At 43.0% G+C, this 16,698-nt stretch overlaps 2 protein-coding genes across 5 annotated transcripts in view; one reads left to right on the forward strand and one right to left on the reverse strand.

Annotated features, from left to right (window-relative positions):
• Positions 1-2,927, reverse strand: part of DCUN1D2 (defective in cullin neddylation 1 domain containing 2) — a 27,802-nt gene extending 24,875 nt beyond the window's left edge. For 2 of the 4 annotated variants that reach the window (XM_083168718.1, XM_083168720.1), the window contains exon 1: positions 2,681-2,927. In XM_083168718.1, the coding sequence (XP_083024844.1) occupies positions 2,681-2,683 (3 nt within the window). In that variant the 5' untranslated portion in view covers positions 2,684-2,927. Of the gene's footprint in view, positions 1-2,202; positions 2,608-2,680 lie in introns of those variants that run through there. The other 2 variants (XM_083168719.1, XM_083168721.1) reach the window with 2 other exon arrangements.
• SLC9D1 (solute carrier family 9 member D1) overlaps positions 2,768-16,698 on the forward strand; it is a 25,558-nt gene continuing 11,627 nt past the window's right edge. Inside the window, exons 1-7 of the mRNA XM_083168716.1 lie at positions 2,768-3,197; positions 6,124-6,629; positions 8,420-8,599; positions 10,456-10,641; positions 10,933-11,061; positions 13,117-13,209; positions 16,018-16,204. Of these exons, the coding sequence (XP_083024842.1) occupies positions 6,195-6,629; positions 8,420-8,599; positions 10,456-10,641; positions 10,933-11,061; positions 13,117-13,209; positions 16,018-16,204 (1,210 nt within the window). The 5' untranslated portion in view covers positions 2,768-3,197; positions 6,124-6,194. The remainder of the gene's footprint in view (positions 3,198-6,123; positions 6,630-8,419; positions 8,600-10,455; positions 10,642-10,932; positions 11,062-13,116; positions 13,210-16,017; positions 16,205-16,698) is intronic.

Here is a 16,698-nt window from a genome sequence, read left to right on the forward strand (position 1 = left end):
AAAGGCTCAATAAGAGATTGGATTATCAGTAAAGCAAGACTGTTGGTTGAAGACAACAGTGGATAAATCTTCTATATGTATGCCTTACAAAAGATAAGAATGTTCGGTACTTGTGTAGTTTCACGGCGGCTGTTACGCCATCAGTGCAGCGTCCCCGAGGCCAGCATAGTTAGCATAGCCAGTCAGAAGTAGCGTAGTGTTCCCTGTCAGATCCAGCGTAGTCAGAAGTACTGATTGTACTGTAATGTGTTAAATTACTTTAATTCTTCTTCTTCTTAACTAAAATCCAGTTACAAGTTACGCATCCTCCTGACCTTTTCATACCCACACTATCCACGTTGGCGTGGAGTTGATTATATAAAGTGTGGAGAGTGCAGCGAGCCACCGTGCCCCGCGAGGGGACGCGGATTACCTTAAATGTGATCCGCGTCCCCTTGCTGTGCTCGCCCCGCGTCCCCTTGCTGTGCTCGCCACACTATATAAAATCATCTCCATGCCGGCGTGGATAGTGGGGGTATGAAAAGGTCGGCAGGATGCGTAACGCGTCCACTCGCCATGCTTTGGGCTGCCGTGGATAGTGGGGATTTGAAACGCTGTGGATAGTGGGGGTTTCAAATGGAGGCATTTGCCAGTATGCAATGCCTCCTTCACTGTGAATGAGACACACTTGCGTCCGCACCCCCTCTTTGGACAGGAGGCGCACGCGCTACGGAAACCTTAACCCTGTCGGCAGGGTTGCTAGACCCTGCCGAAATAGCTACTCAAACAGATGGAGCGCCACCATGATCCCTTTTCCTCCAAAGAGAGGGAATCATGCTGGCGCCGGTGGTGTGAGAGGCGCTAACTAGGCTTGCCAGAGAAGTCGGGGACACAGATGCAGTTCCCGGCAACAGTACTGTAGTTACTTGTGTAGGTTCATGGCGGCAGCCTACACTGATAATGTAGCTTAGACTGCCCCCGTGAAATTACACAAGTAAAGAAGCCGTTGGGCTACGCTATTAGCGTAGCTTCAAACGTAGCGCAAGCCGCCACTGTGAAACTACACAAAATCTATTGATGCCAAAGAAAAAAAAAAATTTTTTTTAAACTTTTGCTGCTTCAATCAGGGTACTAGGGTATGGTTGACATTGAGAAGATCAACAAGCATTAGGTCAACATGGTCAAAAGGTCGACATGGAAAAAGTAGACATGGGTTTTTGTGTGCATGTCGATATAAGTCATCTGATAGCCATGCTTCACAGCACACTATAGTCTCCCTCGATGTCCACATGGCTAGTTAAGTATGAAAAACACTTTTTTTTTTTTTTTTTTTAAACACATGAATGTATGTCAACCTTTTGACCAGGTCAACCTAATGCATGACGATATTATGCCTGTCGACCAATAGTGGTATCCGAGAGCACAGACCTATTGCTCTTGCCAAGGTGGCTTACTCAGGTCCTGTACTTAAGATTTATGAGCCAGCAATTCACAAAGGAGCTCCCCACCCAAATAATACACTTCCTCTGTGAAGAAACACCAGTTGTTCATGGCCACTGGTAGCATATGGTAAAGGAGAAAAGTCAACCAATATTAAAGTAAGAAGTTACGTTACCTGACTAGAAGTTTGTAGGTACTTATATGTTAGCTTAGTGGGCACCCAACTATTTGCGTAGTTTTCCGCGTCCACTCACCACGCTCCGGGCATGGTGGCTCGCCACACTATATAAAATCAACTCCATGCCGACATGGATAGTGGGGGTATGAGCGTAGTAACTATAGTGGGCGCCCAACTATTACAAGTTTGTATGTACTGTATATCCAAACAGGATTAAAGAGTTATATTTATCCAGCCAGCATTACATTACTAACAATATTTATTCAGTGTACAGTACATATTTGCATAAGTTTTGTTTTTCTTAACATATGCCACTCACCGTTTAGACATTTGCAACATGCATATATATTATCATTTTGGAAAACGTAAGACTTAACATTATAATAGAAAACAAGTGACAGGACAGGATCAGCCCTTCCCACAACAGCAGGGTTCTTGTAGGTGCGGCAATAACAGGGTGGGATGACTGGGCAAAAATACGAACTAAACTACTGATCCACGTGACCGGGAGAGGAATCCCAAACACACACACAGATACTGCAGCCAATACCATACACAATGTACACACACTATACACATACATACAAAAGAATAAGGAGCCCTACCTGTATAGCCCCGCTGCCCCCCAGTCAGCAGTGTGTGTGCTAGCAGCCTATAGCTAGGCAGAGAGTGGAGGGGGCACAGTTCAGCCCTCTCTGCACCTACCCCGCATCCCAAAAAAGGCAAAAGCTAAGCGCTGACTGAGAGAGCTCTCAAAATACCAGCAACTCCCCCTCCTGCTGTCACTCCGGGCCCGGGCCTGCCTCGCGTCACCGCTGTCGGGACCCGCACCCCGCTGACAGCAGCACCTACACGTGTGACAGACACCGGGCGCCGGCTCCGCACCGGGAAAAGCACTAGCCCGGGCTGATACGTGTGTGAACTCGACGCATCCTGCTGTCCGGGGGGGTGACCTTCCGCCATCCCCACGGCACACAGCGACTTCAGCATGACCTCCATCCTTCCCGATCCCTCCGCCCCCCCGAGGTCAGCTCCCCCCCGGTAGCTCGCAGCGTACACAGCCACCCCACCCCCACTACCTACCATTTTATCTGCACCGGATCACACAGCTCTACGGTTCGGAGGATCAGGGCACGCATGCGCAATCCCCGCCGCACATTTCCGCCCCCTGCCGCCAGGCATGCCGGGAGTTGTGGTCGCGCTGTACAGTGTGGCATGCAGATGGGGGTGGGGGGGAGCAATATCAGTAATTGTCCCACCCACTGTGCTGCAATTGCTGCCACTTTGGCTTTAGCGGTCCCCTCAGTCACGTCAGCCTACAGTCTACCAGTAACACATTGGCTGCTGCGGCCTTTGGGGATCGCAGGAAACAACCGGTACGTGCGGTGGTGACGCGAGACGGCGGTGACACCGGCTTCATTGCGTGACTACACTTCCCATAACCCCCCACGCGTGGCGCGCTGTTATGAGCACAGCCGGGGAGGATGTTGTGGATGTGTAGGGTGCACGGGTATGAGCGCTGCTGCTGTAAAGAGCAGTGTTGTCGCTTGGTGACGCTGGCAGTAACCGGGGAGATGAGAATCCTGGGCCGGCGCTGCAGGTAGTATGCTGCCAACCTCCTTCCATGCCTGTCCCATACCTACTCTCATGTCTCTCTCACATCTATGATTGTGCCCCCCGTCATGCTGGTGGGATAGGGGACCATGTTCCTCTTCATGTCAATGGCATTGGGGGGACCATGCCCCCCACCCCTGTCATGCAAATGGGATGGTGGAACCATGCCCCCCACCCATGTCATGCAAATGGGATGGTGGAACCATGCCCCCACCCCTGTCATGCCAATGGGATGGGGGGATCATGCCCCCCACCCCTGTCATGCCAATGGGATGGGGGGACCATGCCCCCACCCCTGTCATTCCAATGGGATGGGGGGACCATGCCCCCACCCCTGTCATGCCAATGGGATGGTGGGACCATGCCACCCACCCTTGTCATGCCATTGGTCCATTACATATATTTGGCATAGACCAACTTTTTCCACTTGAGTCACTCTTGCAATTCTTTTTATTCATTATTTCTACTGTATGTCTTGAGACAAATAAGAGCATTTGCAGTATCAATGCCCTGCTGGGTCTTTATAAAGTTTAAACTGCAATTATGACTCTCCTGTGATACTTTTGGTATAGTCAAATAAAACAGTCTTATCAACTTGACAATTTGGAAGAACAATATGAAAATATATTTATTGTTATACCATATCAACTTGTAACTGCTCTCTTATTACTTAATGATTATGCACGTTTCCATCATTGTGTGATTACACTATAACTATAAAATTACGTTTCTAGGCTCTTTAGTGTTAGTTATTAGATTCTGCTTTTAATAACTATGAGGTGATTCGAATTAGTGAACTGTGAGTTTGCTTCATGAAACTTGCAGACTTTACATGAAGCAAATGTCTATTGTATTATGAACACTCATTGCGCTTAGTAATGTGCTTGTATCTTCAATTCTCACTCAGAAAGTTAGAGAGAAATAGGCACTAATATATATTATTGCAAAAAAAAAAAAGAGGTACTTGTTTCCTAGCACGGCCACAACGATCATGATCGTTGGCATCGTGAGTAAAAATTGGGGGCATCGCGGCCATCGAATGCACTAAAAAATCGGGTGCGATGGTACCGACGCGATGCCCGCGATTTCCCATAGGGAACCCCGCGATGCCCCCGATTTCCCATAGGAAACAATGTTAAATTGCTCAATTTCACCAAATCATCATAGGGAACAATGGTAAATGGGCCAGAAACCCCCAAAAACACCCCTGAACAGTGAAATGTCCCCCCAAAAGTAGTTTACGCCACCCCACGATCAACGCGAACCCGAAGCGTGGCGAGCGCAGCGGTACGCGTCCTCCGACCTTTTCATACCCCCACTATCCACGTCGGCGTGGAGTTGAGAATAGAATAGTGTTGCGAGCGCAGCGAGGGGACGCGGATACCTGTGAAGCCCGCGTAGGGAAGCGTTTACCTGTGAAGGTATCCGCGTCCCCTCGCGGGGCTCGCTGCGTTTGCCACGCTTCGGGCTCGGTGGCTCGCTGCGCTCGCCACACTATTCTATTCTCAACTCCACGCAGACGTGGATAGTGGGGGTATGAAAAGGTCGGAGGACGCGTACCGCCGCCCCTCGCGGGATTTTACTGAAATTAAAAGAACACGTACATCAATAAAATGATATAACAGCTTGCCAGCATAGGTGATATGACAATTCCTGGAGGAAAGCCGCCTGCCACACTGCAGCCGCACAGCTCAAACTAGTCCCCGGTAACCTCCTAGGACTCCACGCAAGGGACGTCCATACGTCTTCCACAAGCCCCAAATCCAATGATATTTTTTGGGACATATATGCCTAGCATATATAAAGTGCTCATAAGATTGTGTGGTGTTGACTAATGCCCCCCAGGCTGCACAGAATGCGAGTATTCAGGGACACAGCGCCATGTTTGACGCATTTAAGGCAAGCGTCTGATACCGCATTTTATATCTATGTTTTCATTGTGACTTCAAGTGACACATTTCAGGTTCTATGTAACTCATATATTTTAAAATTCTAAAAACATTTTGGTTCTCAATTCTTTCAGATCTATCCGTTCTATCCCTGTTCATTTTTTAAATATCTATGAAACATATTTGCTGTTTAAACTCTAGATATTGCCTGCTTTGAAAAGAATCATTGGTACTTATGTATTATCTGGACTCCCATGTTAAATGCACCCCATTTTTTCATACCCCTACTATCCAACTACGCATGGAGTTGATTTTATATAGTGTGGCGAGTGCAGCGAGCCACCGTGCCCGAAGCGTGGTGAGCGCAGCGAGCCCCGCGAGGGGACGCGGTCTCATAAGAAAAACGGGAGTCCAGATATTACATAAGTACCGAATCATTGATTTTTGTTGCTTTATAAACTTTTTGTTATGTATATATGCCTTTCGTTCTCTGTGTATAGACTGTATGGGTTACAACATATTAGATCTACAATGTCTAGGTCTATAGTGAATAGCTCGACCAATATTGGTTGACAGGGTCATAAGGTCGACAGGGTCAAAAGAGCGACATGAGTTTTTCATGTTTTTTTGGTGTCTGTCAACATAGGTCAGTGTGGACACCGTATCAGTGTACCGCTCCCCCTCACATGGCTTCCTATGCTCGAAATGCTTCGGTTTCGGTCCCTCCCTGCGCTCGGCACACTATTATATTCTCCCACCACCCTGTAGTGGATGGTAGGATATGAAATACCGCCTGTCAACTTATGTCGGCTCAAAAAAATGTATTAAAAATTCATGCTGACCTTTTTCATGTCGACATTTTGACATTTTGACCATATTGACGTGGACACTCTAGATCTAATGACTGCACACCGACTGGATGATGTTTCAGCTGCATAACTGGCTTCTTTTAAAGCAAGCATTATTGTATCATAGAGCAGTATTCTCTTTCTCATTAACAATTCGTGCCATATTTTCTTTTAGACGTTCAAGCCATGTGCACCAGAAACCGTAAACCAGCTGAAGAGTGCTTTAGGCAGTAACTTGAAGCAGCAATGAAGTTCCACATTCTGTGCATGATTTTACAACTGGTTTACCATGTAACTTATGCAGCAGAACATGAAGGGGTAGCCAAGCATGCCATCAAGTTGCATCGAGGCAAGGGAGCCACAGCCAGCCAAAGAAAGGAGTGGTTGGTGAATAACTGCCGAAAACTGTCTGGTCTCATTCGTCAGAAGAATGTAGTGCTAAACAAACTGAAAAATGCAATTAAAGCAGTGGAGAAAGATCCAAGTCTGTCTCCAGAAGAGAAACTGTTTCAAGTGCACACATTTGAAATCTTCCAAAAAGAGCTGAATGAGAGTGAGAACTCTGTGTTTCAGGCAGTTCATGGTCTGCGCAGAGCTTTGCAGGGAGATTACAAAGATGTTGTGAATATGAAGGAAAGCAGTAGGCAGAGGCTGGAAGCTTTAAGAGAAGCTGCCATCAAGGTTGGTTTCTTTGGTGTAACACTTCATGTGCATCCTAGTAACATCCTAGCTAGTTATGAAACCACCTAAATTAGTGTTACAGTAACAATAGATTATTTGTTTTGGTAGGTTACACATTACAGTATTTGCAAACTTTAGGTCATGATGATCTTTCCATGTAGCTGGATATTTAAGTTATTTTCTCATAGACCCAAACCACTCCCTTACTATCGCTCTTACTGAGTTATATGTACAGAGCCCGGAAGAATTTCAGATCTGATATACTGAAAAGGCAGCTTGGCATTCATGGTCTGTATTAAAGGCAAAATGGAACTTGAATTGGTCAAGTGACTCAACCATCCTATAAACTGCAGCCTCCATCACACACACACACACACACACAGACTATACTATATATACTATAATGTTTGCACTCCGCTGCTTCAGTTATATTTTATGCGACCCGACCCGATTTTTTTTTTTTTTTTTTTTGTACAGGCACCCTGATGGGGGATTACTATGTTAAATGCACCCCCACTATGAACGCCAACCCGAAGCGTGGTGAGTGCAGTGGTACGCGTCCTCCGACCTTTTCATACCCCCACTATCCACGTCGGCAGCGAACCACCGAGCCCGAAGTGTGGCGAGCGCACGTGGATTACTTCACATGTATTCCGCGTCCCCTCGCGGGGCTCGCCACGCTTCGGGCTCGCTGCGCTCGCCACACTGTGTAGACATCAACTCCACGCCGACGTGGATAGTGGGGGTATGAAAAGGTCAGAGGACGCGTACCGCCACCCCTCGCGGGCTCGCTGCGCTCGCCACACTTCGGGGTGGCGTTGATAGTGGGTGTGCCTGTACACTTAAAAATCACAATGGCATGCGACGCGATATTAAAATTGTACAGTGCGGGTCTTAGGATCCAAAAATCGGTTCCCATCGCATAGCTTAATTAGTGGCATACGATGGGCGCTGTGCTAGGAAACAAGTACCTTATTTTCTTTATTTTTTATGCTTTAACTATGTATATTTTATTTTTATTATATGATTAACTTGTGATATGTATTGTTGCTTTAAATGTTCACGATGTTGTTGTGGTTTTTTTTTTTTTTTTTTAACCTGCCCTTTTATTGATGCATAGAATACATCTGTAGCCCAAATACGAACTGCTCCTGTTTTTTAATGGGTCAGAAAGTTGATAACTTTAAAACTCCCAAGAGACCAGTTATGCTACTTTTGCCTTTCATTCCTATAACTGTGGATTACTTACAAACACTTTTTATGTTGGGAAGCTTCTTGCTGCCTAATCCTAACCTCCCCTGCTGCCTAACCTTATCAGCTTGCATCCTGACACTGTTGACAGTTTAAGACATGGGTCTTCAAACTGCGGCCCTCCAGATGTTGTGAAACTACAAATCCCAGCATGCCTTGCCACAGTTTTGCTATAAGGGAGTGTTAAAACTGTGGCAAGGCATGCTGGGATTTGTAGTTTCACAACAACTGGAGGGCCGCAGTTTGAAGACCCATGGTTTAAGACATGTCGACATTCTGATGGCAATCCATTGACCAGATACCACTATACCTCCTTCCCTCACCCACGCGGTTTAAATGAACAAAGACAACCTGATATAATGTATTCCGTTTTTCATTACACCATAATAAAGGCATGCCAAAGGTTTGTCATTTATGTTGGTGTTTTTCAAGAACCAATATGTTACTTGTTCTCTAGTATATTTTTATTCATTCTTACAATATTTCCTTTAAAATTTAGCAATATGTATTTATTGAGACTAAATACTGTTTGTTTCTAGGAAGAACAAGAATACGTCGAACTCCTGGCAGCGGAGAAACATCAGGTGGAGGCTCTGAAGAACATGCAACAGCAGAATAAAAGCCTCTCTATGCTTGATGAGATCCTGGAAGATGTCCGCAAAGCTGCTGATAGGCTAGAGGAAGAAATAGAAGACCACGCATTTGATGACAACAAGTCTGTAAGCATTGCATTATCACAAAGTCTGATTGAGAAAAAAGTGTTTCATGTGAATAAAAAAAGTGGAATGAAGTTGTGCAATAAGCCGGAGGACAGCGTTTAGTTTTTAGTAACTTGAACGTGTCAATTCTGATTACAATTTAAAGTAGGGATTGGGGATTATAGGATAACTGTCTACCTATAAGGACAGCTTTATATATGATTGCTTGCTCTAAATTCCCATGTATTTGTTCTGTTTGCACAGTTATTAAATGACTGTTTCTAGCCACACCTAGAATAATTCTGCATAATGACTCGACATACTGAACAAACAAGGCTGTTATGCTCAGTGCCAATTTAGATAGTACAGGTCACTGTCTAAGGTTATTGTGTATATACTGCTGCAATGTATTGGATATACTGGAATATAACTTAAACCAAAATGTATATATTAACTTCTATAAGTGCTTGCTCTCAGGCTTGTCATCTTGCATAACTCGTAGCTGGCCCGGAAGAGAGCATAGAACCCTTTTCTTTTATGTTGCTTTCTTTTTGCATAAGCCCAAAATTAGAAAAAGCAGTAAAACACCTTTTATAAGGACATGGATATAGCTGATTCAGTCTTCTTTCCATATGTTTGAAACTATACACTTAAATGTACTTAACTTTTTCCTTCAGCCTATGGTGTAACACTGGGACCATGGGTATTGCAGGTCCTCTGACCGGGCACCAAGGAGTTAAACTTCTGGAGTGCAGCTGGGAGAGGCTCCTTCTTCCCAATACCCATCCTGCCCCAGGTCAGTTTTTTTCCTTGGCGCCTCAGGAAAATGGCACATTTTTAGGAGTAGGGCTCTTTGGCCCTGATTTTAAAAAAATAATATTTTTTTCACTTTCAACACTTCAGTGTTGTGCTGCAGGCATTGTGTATTTCCAGTGCACCATGCTGCTCACAGAAGTGGGTGCAATGCTTGGTTGCTTTAATCTACAGTTATAAGAATGAAAGGCAAAAGTACCATAATTGGTCTCTTGGGAGTTTTAAAGTTATCAACTTTCTGACCCAGGAAAACGGGAGCAGTTAGTATTTGGGCTACAGATGCATACTATGCTTCAATAAAAGGTCAGTTTAAAAAAAAAACATAATCGTAATAAATGCCACATTTAAAATGACTTAATACATATCACAAGTTAATCATATAATAAAATTTAGGTAAAATAAAAATACATAGGAACATACATACAGGAACAACTGTCAGGTTCCGAGATTTGGTTCACGGACCAGGGACCCAGGCACTTATTTTCCAAACAAACGTGTACTGCAGTCAGATCTAAATAAGGGCCATAGTGTGAAAAAAAATGTATGCCACATATATCAAGATAGGAGACTATCTGCTGTCTGTACTGCATGCCTTGCTTTTGCTTGTGCATGCAGGCTATCACAGATGCCGGCAGGTGCTGTGATCCTAGTCTTTTGTGTAGGAGATATGGTAGGTATTGGGAGTGCAGTGCACATGTATAGCACTCTTCTAACCTATCAATACCGCAAGCTTGTGTGACTTAGTGTTAGATTTATTAAGCTCAGTGAAGTGATAGACTGTCTGGTTTTTATCACCGGCCAATCAGCTCTTACCTGTCATTTTTCAAACCAAGCCTGTAGCTTCACATGGAGGAGCTGATTGGACCGTGATAAAAACCAGATAGTTTATCACTTCACCGAGCTTAATAAATCTACCCCTTAGTGAGTTATTGTCCATGCATTTGTGAGTTTAATTTAAGAAGTACTATTTCTATTTATGCAGCATGCTTTAAATTAAGGAACTCTTTAAAAAGTATGTTCCAACCATGTATCCTATGGTAAATTAACTTTGGTATTTTTATCAGATTCGTGGTGTAAATGTTGAGGCTGTACTGCGAGTGGAGGAATATGAAGTAAAGAGAAACACATCCCGTCTCCAAGTAGAGGATGACTTGGGACTCAGCATGCTTATTGACTCTCAAAATAACCAGTACATACTCACCAAACCTAGAGATTCCACCATACCCCGTGCTGACCACCACTTTATCAAGGTATGTCTGTCTGCTGCATATCAGCCCTATGGCATTGCTTCTATTGGCACAACATCATCTAAAGTACTGACTAGTATATAGTTTAGGTTATTTTGTGATGCTATAGGGTATATGTATGATGTGCATTATTTACATGTATTTGTTCTGTGCAATCATTTTCTCTTGCCTTCCATAAATCTTTTTTCTTTCTTTTTTTTTCTTTTTGCAAGAATTTTGAATTGGTGAAGGTACATAGAGACGACATAATAAGATATATTGCTGACTTTTCACTAATACACACGTGTTCTCTAGGACATTGTAACTATTGTGATGCTGTCTCTACCTTGTGGATGGGCATGCTCTATGATAGGACTGCCAACTATGTTTGGATACATCATCTGTGGTGTTCTTTTAGGACCATCTGGATTAAACAGCATCAAGGTATTTCATATGTTGTATAATGATTCCCTTTTTAATTTTCTGCCTTTGCAGTTTTTATTTATTTAAATTTATGCAATGTCATCAGAAAAGTAGGAATTGGAACACACTGAGAGTTTTAATCCTAACCTCTTTGTATAGAGATTGTCCACTTTTGCCTAGTCCCCATTCCCCTTAAAATAGAATTCTATTTAATTCATTTTGGATTTCAAGCAGAGTTGGTTATATTCACTGCCTTTAGATATGACTATATGTTAAGAACTCACCCCCCCTTCCCCTCATTGCTAAGCAAGGAGGTGAGTAAATGCATATTCGTTACACTTTTAATTTCCTTTAACAACCATCTTTCATGTTGATGCAGAATCACATGCACTTATGAGCCTGATCCATACTTGGCAACCTACAAACTATCACAGGCTGACCTTGCTATCTTAGGTTACAAGTACATGCTCTTGTAACCAGGTGCATTTGTAGGTACATTTCTAGTGAGGCACTTCACGTAAATGGGCCTTAATGTCTGTCCTAATTTATTCAGGTACATTTCAGAGAACTGTGTATATACACATATCAAGGTTTAGCTGTTTTTCCTATACAATGAGATGCATATTCTTATATCTGCATACAGGAATGCTGGATTACAGAATAAGATGTGTAGTATCAAGTAGGATACCTGTACTAAGTGGAGTGCCACAGGGGTCTGTGCTAGGGCCCCTTTTATTTAACATTATTCATTAATAATATTGGGTGGGTATACTCAACAAAGTATCAATCATTGCTGATGAAACAAAACTGAGCAGGGTAATTAGAACATTCAAGGATGTCTCCATGCTCCAGAGTGACCTTAATAAAATAGAAGAGTGTGTGCAGAAAATTGAAAAATGAGGTTCAGTATGGATAAATGCAGGGTTATGTATCTTGGGAGACATAACCAAAGTGCTAGTTATAACCTAAGCGGGGAGGCATTGGGTAAATCAGAACTGGAAAAGGATCTGGTAGTCCAAATTGACAACAAACTTGGGTGTAGTGTCATGTGGCAAGTAATAAGGCCAACAGGATACTAGCATGTATAAGAAGGGGTATGGAGTCTAGGGACTCAAATGTAAATATGCCTCTTTACAAAGCATTGGTTAGACTACATCAGCGGTGGGGATCCTCTGGCTCGCGGGCCGTAAACTGCCCCTGTAGCCAGTTTGCTTGGCCCGCCCACCCACCTGCTCGGGAGACAAGGAAGGGGGAGAGTTCACGTGAGGTAATGATGTGGGCAGAAGCGAGTTCTCGTGAGAGGCGCCCAGAGACTCCAGCAGCCGCCTGCAACATTCTCTCTTCATGCTGTTATTCAGTGGCAGCCGGAGCATGGGACCGGGGAAGCAGGGTACTTATATGGCCCCCGAAGGATTTTATCAATGTCAAAATGGCCCTTGGAAGAAAAAAGGTTCCCCACCCCTGGACTACATCTAGAATATGGAGTACAATTCTATGCCCCACACTACAAAAAGGATATCATTGAGCTGGAAAAAGTCCAAAGAGAAGCAACAAAGCTAATAAAAAGAGAAATTAAGCTGTGAAGAAAGATGAGACAAATTGGTATTGTTTACTCTAGAAGGGAGACATGCTTAACATGTACAAATATATCGGGGGCCAATATAAGGAACTGTCAGGCACTGAGGAAGGAACTTAGGACACATGGGCATGAGTTTAGACTAGAGCAGAGAAGATGTTGTAACCTTAGAAGAAAAATCTTTTTTTACGGTCAGTTCAGTTATGGAACTCTCTCCCAGGAGAGGTGGTGTCAGCAGACACAATAAATACATAAGGTTGGACAATCATCGATTGGGTAAAAACATCCACTGGTACATACAACAATCATCTAGTCTAGTTCAATCAGATTTCACAGAAAATAGTACATGCACTATAACAAAGGTTGAACTTGATGGACGCACGTCTTTATTCAGCCTTAACTACTATGTAACATTGAAAACTGGTCTATTTTTAATCTTTTTTAGTCAGTTTTGAAATAATATAGGCATTACATTGTATTCATTTTTTCTTCTTCTTCAGTCTATTGTTCAAGTGGAAACTCTGGGGGAGTTTGGTGTCTTTTTTACACTCTTTCTTGTTGGTTTGGAGTTTTCCCCAGAAAAATTAAGAAAGGTATGTCACCTGCTTAATTCTATTGTCATTACCTTTTGTAGTAATCTAGAAGTCCAAAGGGGTATTCAATGTTTCGACAGTCGGAATCACGAGCCATTTGGGCCAGCTTGCCTGCAACTCGACACGCGAAATTCAATGTCCGTCTGTCGAGTGGTGGAAAAGGGGGGGTGTCGGCGAAAACGGCCATGGATTGTCTAGAAACGGCCGCGTATTCGACAATCCATGGGCGTTTCCAAAAAAAACAGGTTTTAAAGTCTGATCTGTTTTGTCGATCAATGCTGTCAGAAACAGCAGCGTTGAATAGATGGCCGCCGCTATTTCCCCTGTCGGAAATAGCGACCGAGATTGAATACCACCCCAAAACAGACTTGCTGCAAAAACAGTTCTGGTATGAAGTGTAGGTATATTCCTGACTAGTACAGTGTCATGTCTAGCTGTATTTATGTTTAATATCCTAATTGTCCTACAATATGACCATTGTAGAATTGCATACTTATTCTATTTAATTAGTTCTGTTTCTGGTATATAGATAGAATTTTTGATTTTCTTACATAGATGGTACTCTAATCATTTTATTATGCAATTATTAATATTTTATATATTCCATATATTTATATTTTATATATATATTGTGTCCTTTTAACTTTTTTTATTTAAGGATTTGATCTTCCAATAAATAATAAAAAAATTGTGTAAATGATGGTTATGATGTTCTCTGCTGAAGCCAACATGTATGAAGGAAGGTTTTTATGTACTAGTCTGGCAGTTTGTTTTGTTCCCACTGAAGAATGTGTAAATTCAGTGCCAACATCCAGAAGAAAGACCATACATTACTCTTATGAAGATTCTAACCTTATCTGGCAATTGCTATTTCTATATGCACTGAAGCAGTAGATGGTCTGGTTACCTCTGTTGTATAGGTGTTGTTATACTTACATGTTATGAGACTGCACATAAACAATGATTTGCAAATGCCTTATTTATCACTGGATGTGGCTGGAGTTCTGTAAAAGGTAATGATGTATTGTTTCATGTTAAAGGGGTTTATTCACAAATATAGCAGTTCTATTAAAGATGGGATGTTGCCCATAGCAACTAATTGGATTTTTATCTATTATCTTCTAGAAGGTAGGCAGAAAGATACAAAGGCACTCGGAGGCTTAATAGGTGAAAAAAATCTTGGACCAATTTAATCCATCAGATGCAAAAAGCCTGTCTACGTTTCGGGGGTCAGGCCCCCGTTGTCAGGACAATAAGGCTGGTAAGGTTTTCTGCCTACATTTGCTGGCTGTGTGCTTTCATGCAGCCTCCTGACATATGGCAATAGAGCAAGTCATAGACATTTGCAGCCAAAGTCAGTCCTGAGTGACGGTTCTTCTCCAGCCCCATCTTCTAGAAGGTGCTAAATAAATAAGTATAATCTGATTGGTTGCTATGGGCAACATCCCATATTTAATAGAACTCACATCTTAGTACTCATTTTGACCTTTTAATTCATTTGTTTGTTTTTGAACCATTTATTTTACTATGGGGGGGTATTCAATGTCAGGGGCACGGCTGTCGAGCTAGCGCGACAGCCGCGCCCCTGTCCCGTTCTCGTTTTGCTCCCCTGGAGCTCGGCAGCCGGGATTCAATGTCCCGGCCGCCGAGCGGCGAGAAGGGGGCGTGGCTGTGAGCTGGGGACGGAAATAGACGAGCTCCGGCCGGGAGCTCGTCTATTTCCGGCCTTTCTCGGCAGAACGAGCCCGACAGCTTGTGATGTCGGGCTTGTTCTGCCAAGAACCCCTGTTCAATGCTGTCGGGGAAGATAACATTGAATAGGGCCCCGCAGCCATCTCCCCCGTCGGGAGATGGCTGCGGGAGCACGACACCGATTGAATACCCCCCTTAATGTTTATATAATTTAAAAAAAAAATTCTATCAATGGAAGCTTTTAATAGATAGTGAAGTAAGAATAAAGTGGCACTCTGAGACTGTTTTGCTAGTTGAAAGAACTGGACAAATTGAATCCATGAGGAGACCTACGTAAGATCACAAAGACATCAAAACTTCTGCTGGTCAACAGCCAACGTTTCAATAAGTTTTACTTATTTTCATCAGGTCTAAAAAATTTAAATCATAACTCCCCATTTAAGTGCTCACCCTTCACCATGCAAGTCCAAATGAGACGCGCGGGAGTGTCTCGTAAGGGATGACGTCACTACTGTGCACCCAACACCAAACAAAAACTTTAATAGACTATCAAAAACATGCATATTGACACAATGAAAATACTGACTATAATGTTTAAAGTATAAGCCATTTTAAACTAGATTCTCTCAGCCCACATGGTCTCAATGAGATGCTAGGTTTTAATTTTTTTCTTTAATTTTTTGTTATTAGATATTGACTGCTGGCTCGACTTCCGGTTAGCGAACATCCTGTTGCAGAATCCCGGAAGTTGAGCCGGCAGTCGGCTGGTGGCGTTCACAGTAGGTGGCGGATAAGTGGTATTTTTGAGTGTGTGTGTGTGTGTATATATATGTATATATTTATATATATATATATATATATATATATATATATATATTTGTATGCACTGCACCTATTGTTACTTGGTCCCTGAGACGGGGTCTGCGAACCCTGAAACTTAGGTCTCCTCGTGGATTACTTCTGTTTCGTCAAGGAGCAAAACAGTCTCCAAGTGCCGCTTTACTCTTACCTCACTATATACATACACTGTAGCTTTGGGGACAGTATTATAGATCAGAATTGCTGGTGCACTCGTTGTGTTGTATGAGGTGCAAAATAAAATTTTTGGTCCTGCAGGTGTGGAAAATAGCAGTGCAAGGCCCATGCTTTATGACCATTCTAATGATTGCATTTGGCTTGCTGTGGGGCCACTTCCTGCAAATCAGACCTACTCAGAGTGTCTTCATTTCAACGTGTTTGTCTTTGTCCAGCACACCCTTGGTATCCAGGTTCCTTGGAGGCGGGTCTCGTGGAGATAAAGATGGTAATAAAATACACTTCCCAATGACCTATATTCTTAGTTTAAAATGCAATAGATATTTTTAAACAAATATGCAGTAAAAAAAAATCTATAAAGTGTATTATTTTTATTTCTTTATTAATGATAAAGATTACCTTTGGCAGTAGGCAGGAAGAAAAATATGTGTTGGAATTAACAAAGACCACCATACTTTCATTCTAAAGGGGAGGGAAGAAAGACATGGGTGACTCAGAAGTGCAGGAGCAACAGCATGCATTTGGATGGGCGGGAGCGTAAAGGGAGATAACACAAGCAGATTTGGCGTAAACATTACAAAAGTAAAATTTTAGCTCCGTTTTTTGTCTCTGTTCGTGTCCTCTCTGAAAATAGATTTGGGATTGTACTCCTGTCAACAAAGAAAAACCCTTTGATAGGAGACTGGTAATGCTCCCAGTCACCTGAGTGGGTAGTTAGGCGCTACCAGGGCCCTCTCTTATAAGGCATTCACTTATGTTAAG

Source organism: Crinia signifera, chromosome 2 (assembly GCF_055691185.1).
Source record: "Crinia signifera chromosome 2, ASM5569118v1, whole genome shotgun sequence".
Taxonomy (NCBI): domain Eukaryota; kingdom Metazoa; phylum Chordata; class Amphibia; order Anura; family Myobatrachidae; genus Crinia; species Crinia signifera.